The sequence below is a fragment of the Chelonoidis abingdonii genome, chromosome 1 (genome assembly GCF_003597395.2).
Source record: "Chelonoidis abingdonii isolate Lonesome George chromosome 1, CheloAbing_2.0, whole genome shotgun sequence".
Taxonomy (NCBI): domain Eukaryota; kingdom Metazoa; phylum Chordata; order Testudines; family Testudinidae; genus Chelonoidis; species Chelonoidis abingdonii.
Genome location: NC_133769.1, coordinates 369,501,834 through 369,511,998, shown reverse-complemented (window position 1 = coordinate 369,511,998; position 10,165 = coordinate 369,501,834). Strand labels below are relative to the sequence as shown.

Below are 10,165 nucleotides of genomic sequence, written 5' to 3'. Positions count from 1 at the left end.
ACTTTTTAATCCTGCTGCCTGTCTTGGTCTCCTTCCCCCAGGGTGCTGTCCTCCCTCACCAGCCGCTCATCAATTGCTCCAGGCCTTAGAACACATCTGAACCTCTCTCTTCATAATGGAGATCACTAGCTCATATCTTCTCAGATTGAAGAGTCCAGGATGGAATAGGTGGCCTGTATTTTTTGTCTATCACTTCATCAGCCCTAGAGCTGGATGTTGAACTGACCCTTCATTTGATGAATGCCCTGATTATCCTCGCATGAAGGTGTTTGCTTTTCATTCTGTACACAACTGGGTTCATCAGCGGTGGGACGAGCAGGTAGATATAACCAGGACAGATTGAAACAAGGGAGAAGAGCCCTCCCCAAATCTGTGTATCACAGACAGGCCGGTGATTGGCATATAGAAGAACAGGAGGGCACAGAGGTGGGAGACACAGGTGTTCAGGACCCTAAGACACTCCGCATAGGACGCGTTGCTCAGCAATGTTTTGATGATCATCACAAAAGAGAGAAAGATGAGCAGCGAGTCCAATCCCACCATTAGAACTGTAATAGACAAGCCAGAGATGCTGTTCACGCTGATATCCGAACAAGCCATCTTCATGATCTCCTGGCTTAGGCAGTACGAATGGGAGAGGACATTAAATTGACAATATCGTAACCACTGAAGGAGAAAAGGGATTGGGAGTATTACAGCCACCCCTCTTAGCACACACATCAGTCCCATTTTGCTTATTCTTGGCAGAGTTAGGATGGAAGCATATCTCAGTGGGTCATGGATCGTGATATAGCGGTCAAAGGTCATCAACAAGAGCACAGAGGATTCAAGACATTTAAGCAAGTGGATGAAGAATAGCTGGGCAAAACAGGCATTGAGGCTGGTCTCTCTAGAGTTAAGCAAGTATAAGCCCAGCGTCGTCGGCATGGTAGACATCAATAAGCCCAGGTCTGTGACGGCCAACATGGAAAGGAAAATGTACATGGGCTCATGGAGGCTTGGATCTGTTTTTGTAATGAACAGAATGACTGAATTTCCTACTATAGAAATAACATACATTAAGTAGAAGACGATAGAGATCCAGAGAGGGACATCTTCCTGCCCAGGTTTCCCACTGAGAAGGAACACTGCAGAATTGAATTGGGTGTCATTGACAGCTGACATAATGTACTGGGCAGGTCCCAGGAGTTCTGAACTTTCCTTCCTAAAAAGAAAAAGAACAGGAGACTAGATGACATTTAATGAGACATCTTTCTGCTCTCACTGCAAGTCTAGATACTCCCAGGAGCTCAAGGAAGATCAGCAAAAACACAGTTTTGGATTTACGCAACAAATAGGAAGATAGGCATTGCCATCGTGCATCAGACCCATAGCCCATCTAGCCCAGATGTTCTCAAACTCGGCTTCAGGACCCCTCAGGGGGTCATGAGGTTTTATATGGGGGGGCAGCGAGCTGTCAGCCTCCACCCCAAACCCGGCTTTGCCTCCAGCATTTATAATGCTTTTCAATAGACAAGTGTAATTAATAAGGGGTGGTCTCACTCAGAGGTTGCTGTGGGAAAGGGATCACGTGTACAACCGTTTGAGAACCACTGATCTAGACTAGTATTCAATGGCCAGTTCCAGATGCTTCAGAGGAAGTGGAAGACGCTCTGCAATAGAGAGCTTTGAAATAACCTGCACCCATCAGTTAGACAATTTTTGCAATGCAAATCAGGATGTTTTAGAACTCATTGAAGAGTTTTTGAAACTATCCTCACTATTCTAATTCGATTTTCTGGTTAGCCATATAAACATCCAGTCCCTCTTTGAATACTACTAAACTATTGGCCTAACTGATATCTTGTGGCTGGGAGATACAAAACCTACTTGAGCGCTGTGTGATTTTATAATTGTGACTTTCCCACAGACACTCTTTCTGGACCTCCCCTTCTGAGAGTGGTCCATTTTATCATGATATGAGTGTGAATTCATGGGAAGTGCATGGGTAAAACTGTCATTGTATTTATCTGTCCTGCACTGAAGCTATTTATAAATGTATTTCATTGCCTCATTATATACACTTTTTAATTTCTCCAGTCCTGAGAGTCCAAATTCAGCCACTGCCTCTTTGCAGTACATGAGATACATTCTTAGGCACAAGTTCTTAATTTAATAACATTGACTTAAATGACATTGTTCCAGATTTACATGTGTAAATTTGATAAGAACCAGGCTCTGTTAACTTTTCCTTAACAAATGCTCCCAGTGATACATTCTGAGCCCCAAAAATCCCTCTAAGAGAAGCTGAAGTGCTTTGCTCAGCCTATGTTGACTGAATCCAGAGAGTTCAATCATCCTACAGGTTTGTCTTCAGCCTCACAGGACCTGCACTCTCTCCCCAGGTGAGGTCTGTAGATATTTGGAAAGTTACAAGCTAACACAGACATTTACTTTATTTGGGCAGATGTGTGGTTAGCATCACATATGGGTGAACAGTGAAAACACTCGGTTTGCACTAATATTTGTGTGTGCCAATTTCTTCAGGCATGCTTGTGTAAGTTGTGATGGGAGTCAATTACATACAACCACTATTACACTCCCCTTTTCTGCACCTGAGCTCTGCTCTGCTGAAACAGAGGCCAGGAGTTCTGTTCTCTCCTGACTTTACTTTTTGGAAAGTCTTGCCCAGGGATTGCAGAGGGATTGTGTTCTTGACCCTGAATATAAGTGTTAGAAACAGCTACTAGTCAGTTACCAGGTAGAAGAATCATCCAACTGTTCACTGAACAAAGCGTTAACAGCACAAACCCATTGCACACAGTATGTGGAGCACTTCTGAAATACTTTCTAAAGCAAAAGCCATTAAGCAGTAAAGTTTCCACTGCTCCTTCCTGTAGAGATTGCAACAACTCTGCTGCTAGCTTTCAGTATACAGGCATATCTTGAAAGTTTGAGTTGTAATATTTGTATTAGAATGAAAAAAATTGTCATAACATTTACACATCTGTACTTTAGTACACAGATGTCCACCAATCATTTCTCTTGTTGTCTGGTTTCAGAGATGATTTCTCAGGTTAGAGTGGGACGTAAAATGTAGCATCTGTAATCGGGATTTCTTCAGAACCTGAAAATATCCCAGCATCTCAGCCCTCAGTCAGTCACTTGTCAGCAAACAAAAATTTAGGAGCCCTTCTGTCCCTGGGTTAATAGGTGACTGGTTCTCCTCAAGTTCTGTTCTGTCAATCTGAAATCTGTATCTGGAGTAGTAACGGGCACTGTGATTAGTATATATATCACTCTGTAGTACATAGTGACTCCAACACCTGTTATTTAGGTTATATCCAGGCTCCAACCACATTACACAGCATGTATTGGCAGCGCTAGGAGTCTGTCCAGATGTGGGGGCAGCTGTTGCTGAGAGGCTGTTCAGACTGATATACACAGACACTGCTGGGGAAATATGAAGCCTCTCTGACTGCCTATGGCCCTGTCAGAGTGGGAGGACTTGGCATCACAGACATGTATTGACCATCGTTTAAGAAACCCTTTTATTCCCCCATGTTATGCTTTAGTCCTACGGTTCAAATTAAACAGTATTTTGGTTCACAGCTGGCTGGTCACTCGTCTCATCACTACTCACATGCTCCCATAGGCAAGAACCACAGGTGTCAAATGCACTCTGACCTGCTGGATAAGCACAGTTGAACCACAGTGGGCTGTAGCCCAGAGCCCAGTCTGAGGGTGGGAGAATGGCAGGATTCCATCCCAGGAATGGGCAGGGTTTGAGGCCTGGTGTCTTTCACTCAGAGACCAGAGAGGGGGCAGAGATGAAGGTAGCCGCGTAACTGTGAACAATACCTACTATACAGAAGTGCTGGAGCCTTCAGCCAGTCAGGAAATAGAAATATGCCTCATCAGACCTGTTAGCACAGAGCAACACAGCTCTGAATCCCTGTATTCACAATCGAACCAGAGAATAAAACCTTTGAAAATGCATTTGCTGATTAAATTTCCATGAGCAGATACACCTGAGGTGGCTTGGGAACTAGTCACTGATATTCCATGGCATCTTCTCTTGCTCAGCCCCTGACAGAATCAGGCCCAGAGCACACGGCACCTCTAGAAATGGGACTCCTTGAGAAGTCCTGACTTGGGGCATCGAGGTTTTCACACTTCGAACTTGCTTGGAATCTCAGATTTCTGTGTAGCTTTAATAAACCACTGTGGAGCATGGGCACATGTAGGGGAGGTGATCCCAAGCTACATACTGCTGCCTGCCCTACAGCCACTATCACTGAATCACCCTGACAGCCCAGCTGAGTCCTCTGCTGCTGCAGAGAACCTCTGCAAATGGAAACAGCTTGCAGCCTTTCCCCTTCACTGCACATTTTAAACATTGTGAAACCTGCCAACATACCCAATTCCTGCTAGCAGAGCAACCGCTGACACCAGATGTCTTCACCCTAAAGGACAACGAGTCTTTGGAGATAGCACAGGCAGCAGGCAGTATCTATTCAAACAGGAAGGTAGGTGTCTTTATGAAGCATGTCTGCACGTTCTCTTGGGGGCCACTTGGCCATCAGGGAACATCAGCTGATTGGCTTAGTGTGCATCAATTCTAACCCCTGTCATAGCCAATGGCAAACTGCAGGAGGACAAATCACAGGGGATGTGTAGTAATCCTACCCACCTGGACTGCAGCACAAGCCCTGCTGCAGGCTCTATTCCTCGAATCTGGGATTTTATCAGGATTCTCACACTATTTCCTCACTTTCTTAGAGCCCCAACTTCTGGAATCTAGACACTGTGCAGGAATCTCAGCTTTCAGTTTTCCAAAGAATTTTTTTAAAAAAAATTAGTTGCAGAAAAGCTAGAAACCCTGAATCAATTGCACCCCAAAAGGCTGAGAAAGCAATGATACATGAAAACGAACCCCACATTACTGTATATTTATATCCCATTATTTTTGATACAATCTCATTGGTTTTGGAGGTGTGGTTCAGGCTTGTTGTATGAGGCTTGGTGACACTGTAACTCAGACCACTGACACTTGGTGACACTGTAACTCAGACCACATCTCTTTTCCAGCCCAGATTTAGTGCAAACCATGAGCCTCTACCACTTGTGCTACAGAATCAGACCTCTAGGTGGCAGCAGTAGTCGCCCCTCAGCCTCCCACACTGAGCAGCCCCTGGATGTCTGCTAGGCTGGCTACACCAGCTCTATAACAGAGAGATCCCCAGAAAAGGCTTTTCTGCAGCAGCCCCTCCATCAGTGTAACATTTTATGGCCATATTGGGTCAGACCAATAGTCCATCTACCCCTGTGTCCTGTCCTCTGACAGTGAACGGTGCAGACTCTTAAGAGGGAAAGAACAATTATCGAGTGATCCATCCCCTGTCGTCTGCTCCCAGCTTCTCGCAGTCATAGATTTAGAGACACCCAGAGCATGGGGTTGTGTCTCTGAGCATCTTGGCAAATAACTATTGATGGACCTATCCTCCATCAACGTATCGAATTCTTTTTCGGACCCAATTATACTTTTATATATAAATGCACACACAGGGAAGCAAGGCCAATTCCTGGTGAGCCCAGATATAAATTCCTTGGATCTTAAAACAGGGAAAAATCAATCAGGTTCTTAAAAGAAGACTTTAATTAAAGAAAGAGGGTGAAAGGAATATCTCTGTGAGATTAGAAAGCTAGATGCCCTCACAGACAACAGATTCAAAACACAGAGGATTTCTGTCTGGACAAAACCTTAAAGTTACACAGAAACCCAATTTGATTCTCCGTCTATGTTTGCGAAAGAAATGACAAAGAGAAAAATAAAGAAATTTACCACATTCTTGTCTAAATACTGACTAATTTAAACAAGGGTTAGATGGTTGTTTTCTGGATCTCTGACTCCAGGAAAAGCATACACAGAACAGACAAAAGACTGTTTCTCCTCTCTCAACTTTGAAAGTATCTTGTTCCCTTATTGGTCCTTCTGGTCCGGAGTCAGCTAGGTATTGTGAACTTCTTCATCCTTTTGATAAGGGTAAATTAACAGAGCCATGTTCGGATCGAATTTACACATGTAAATCTGGAGTGACGCGTGACAGGATCAGACCAGATGGTTACAGAAGAATGATAGAAGGCAGATATATTAGTCCCAGGTAAGTAGGTTCCTTTTCCCTGGGTAAGGTAACAGGGGCAGTTCCAGAATAAGCAGGAACTTGCTGGAAACAATTAAGGCAGGCAGGCTAATTATGACACTGGAGCCAATGAAGAAGCTCCTAGAATCAATTAGGACAAACTGGCTAATCAGGGCAGCTGTGTTTAAAAAGGGCCTCACCTCAGTCACCAAGGTTTGTGGAAGGAGCTGGGAGCAAGAGGGACTAGGAGCTGAGAGTGGGAAGGTGAACTGCCAGAAGACTGAGGAGAACAAGCATTATCAGACACCAGGAGGAAGGTCCTGGGTGCTCTTTTAGCCGACCTCAGTAAGGTCGGTCTGGGGCGCCTGGGCAGACATGGGTGCTCCTGGCAGACCTCGGTGACATAAATGGGAGTGTCTCCAGGTCATTCTTTTTTCAAGTTTCATCTCCTTCAGATTCAGTCCTGCCTGCAGTCGTACTGCACCGTCTTCTGGCGAGCAGCCAGGAGAGGATGGCTAGCAGTCATACTACATCACCTTCTGGAGAGTTCCCAGGAGACGATGACTGCTAGCAGTTGTACTGCACAGTCTTCTGGTGAGCACCCAGGAGATGATGATCGCTAACAGTCCTACTGCGCAGTCAACTGCCAGCTTAAGATGTATAAGAGAGGTGGAGTGGATCAAAATAAGAAAGAGACTAGATTTGTTTCATATTCACTTGCTCCCCTTCCCTTCCACTATGGCCAGTGGGGGAAAGGATGGCTTAATGGTTTGAGCATTGGCCTGCTAAACACAAGATTTTGAGTTAAATCCTTGAGGAGGCCATTGTGTGTGTTTTTCCTTGATGCAACTCCACCCCCTTTGTTGATTTTAATTCCCTGTAAGCCAAGTCAACCTCTCCCTCTGTCAGAGGAATGGCAGACAATCATTGTGCACCTTTTCTTCAGCACAGATACCATAGTGCGGCAAGCACAGAGCCTGCTGAGGTCACTGCATCAATTATGAACACTGTAAACATCAGCATGATTATCCTGCAATATATGCAGAACCAGAACCTGCAAAAGCAAAACCAGGGGAGGAGCAATGCAGCGGATGTGAGAGTGATGAGGATATAGACACAACTTCTCTCAACTATGGGCCCTGGCCAATGTGGACATCATGTGGTAATGGGGCAGGTTTATGCTGTGGATGCCGATACTGGGCTCTGGAAACAAGCACAGAATGGCGGGACCACATGGTGTTGAATGTTAGGTAAGATTCAGAGTCTCTGCGAAACTTTTGCATGCAAAGAGCACTTTCATGGAACTTTGTGACTTGCTTTCCCCTGCCCTGAAGCACAAGAATACCAAGATGAGAGCAGTCCTCACAATTCACAGGTGAGTGATGATAGCCCTGTGGAACTTGCAACGCCAGACAGTACGAGTGAGATGGGCATCAATTTGGAGTGGCAAATCTATTGTGGGGGCTGCTGTGATCCAAGCAGCCAAGGCAATCAAAAGCTGCTAATATCAGAGTAGTGACTCTGGGAATGTGCAGGTCATATGAACGGCTTTTCTGCAATGGGATTCCCTAACGTGGTGGGGAGATAGATGGAACTCATATCCCCTGTCTTGGCACCAGAGCACCAAGCCAGGCAAGTACATAAACTGAAAGGGGTTGTCATAAATAGATGGGTAAGGGTTAATGTTCTTTTCCTGAAAAGGGTGAACAAAGGGAACCAAACACCTGACCAGAGGACCAATCAGAGAACTGGATTTTTAAAAGTCAGGGAGGGAATTGGGACTCTGTGTCTTTTTTTCTCCGGCTATGGTGAGAGATCTTTTCTTCTATCTCCAAGCTTTCTTTACTTCGTCTGTTTCAAGTGGGTACAAAGGAAAGCAATAGGTTGATATTGTAAGTTTATATTTACATGTGTGTAGTTGCAGGACTGGTTTAAAATGGCTTATTTTTGAATCAGACTGTTTATTCATATTTCTTATAAGCAATATCCCTGTATTGATCTCTTAATGCAGTGTTTAGTTTAAATGTATTTCTTTCTTTTTATATAAGTTTTCTTTTGGAACTGTTGGATTTTCTTTTCCTAGTTAGGCAAGGGGATAGAAAGTTCTATTCCAGGCATACTGTCTCTCTCAAGGACAGGCAGCGGGAAGGGAAGCATTACGCTCTGTGTTTACTCTCCTAGTGTCCAGGGCGGAAAAGCTATGGGAAGAAAAGAAAGAATCAGCTCTGTTCCCTGTGCTTGAGGTTTGTCCCTTTGTGGAAGAAGGAGACAGTTTCTGGTATTGTGATGTAAAGAGATTACATCAACTCCTCAGGTTGCCCAGAGGGGGAAGGAAGGGAGGTATTTCCCTTGCTGGTAAAACTCAGGACTCCTGGGTCTTGGGGGTCTCTCCAGGGGAGGTTTGGGGAGATCAGCAAGGGGGTCACCCAAGGAAGGTTTGGGGAACCCGAGAGGGGGCCAAAACCCGGAAAAACTTTGGATGGTGGCAGCGATATCAGATCAAGCTGGGTATAAGTTTGGGGAGTTTATGCTAAGCCCCCAGATTTTGGATGCTAAGTCCATTTGGGACAGAGGCTTTTATCACATGGTGGGCAGCGGCTGTGGGAAAGATAAATCCAGAGCCTATAAGAATTTTATTTTTATTTTTCTTCTCCTAAGGGTTTTTAGAGAGAGAAGGGTTTGGTTTTAAAAGTAGCCAGAGAGAAGTTTTTTGAACTCATATCCTATCTTGGCACCGGAGCACCAAACCAAGCAAGTACATAAACTGAAAGGGGTACTTTTCAGTAGTGCTGCAAGCACTGGCGGATCACAAGGGACATTTCACCAACAGCAATGTGGGATGGCTGGGAAAGGTACATGACGCTCACATTTTCAGGAACTCTGATCTGTTTCCAAACCTGCAGCAAGGGACTTTTTTCACAGACCAGAAAATAACCGTTGGGATGTTGTAATGCTATATTTATCCTTGAAGACCCAGCCTACCCTTTAATGCCGTGATTCATTAAGCCGTGCACAGGCAGCCTGCAGGAATCTAGGAGCTGTTCAACTATGGCTGAACAAGTGCAGAATGGTGTAGAATGTGCATTTAGATGTTTAAAAGCTCGCTGTGCAGTATACTGACTCGCTAGACCTCAGCGAAACCAACATTCCCATTGTTAATACTGCTTGCTGTGCACTCCAAAATATCTGTGAGAGTAATGGGGAGACATTATGATGGGTGGGAGACTGAGGCAAATCGCCTGGCCGCTGATTACACACAGCCAGACACCAGGATAGTTAGCAGAGTACAGGAAGGCATGGTGAGCATCGAAGAAGCTTTGAAAACCAGTTTCATGACTGGCCAGCTACGATGTGAAATTCCTGTTTGTTTCTCCTTGAGGAAACCCCCTTCCTCCAATGGTTCACTCTACCTCCCTGTAAGCTAACCACCTTCCCCTCCCACTTCAATCATCACTTGCACAGGCAGTAAAAGTCATGTTGCTTCCACATTCATGCATTCTTTATTAATTCATCACACAAATAGGGGGATAACTGCCAAGGTAGCCCAGGAGGGGTGAGGGAGGAGGGAAGTGCCAGGTGTGGTGGGGCAGGAGGGAAGGACAAAGTCATACATCACTTTAAAACTTATTGAATGTCAGCTTTCTGTTGCTTGGGCAGTCCTATGGGGTGGAGGCCCCCCCACTATATTCTTGGGCGTCTGGACGAGGAGGCAATGGAATTTGGGGAGGAGAACAGTTGATTACACAGGGGCTGTAGTGGTGTTCTGTGCTCATGCTGCCTTTCCTGAACCTCAACCACACACTGGAGCATTTCAGTTTGTTCCTCCAGTCGCCTCAGCATTGCCTCTTGCTTTCTGTCACCAGCTGATGCCACATATCATCTTCAGCCCACCACCTGTCCTGCTGTTCATGCTGTGCTTTCATGCATTCTTCTGAGCTTTCAGTGTGGGAGGACTGCATGAGCTCAGAGAACATTTCATTGTGAGTGTATTTTTTTTGCCTTCTAATCTTCGCTAGCTTTCTGGGAAGGAGAAGATAGTGTTC

At 45.1% G+C, this 10,165-nt stretch overlaps 1 protein-coding gene across 1 annotated transcript; it reads right to left on the bottom strand.

The window, feature by feature from the left end:
* Positions 1-229: 229 nt before the first annotated feature.
* Positions 230-1,164, bottom strand: LOC142046146 (olfactory receptor 51G2-like). The gene is given in 2 exon segments (XM_075061896.1): positions 230-327; positions 330-1,164. Coding segments are annotated over 2 exon segments (933 nt in total).
* Between the last annotated feature and the right edge of the window lie 9,001 nt (positions 1,165-10,165).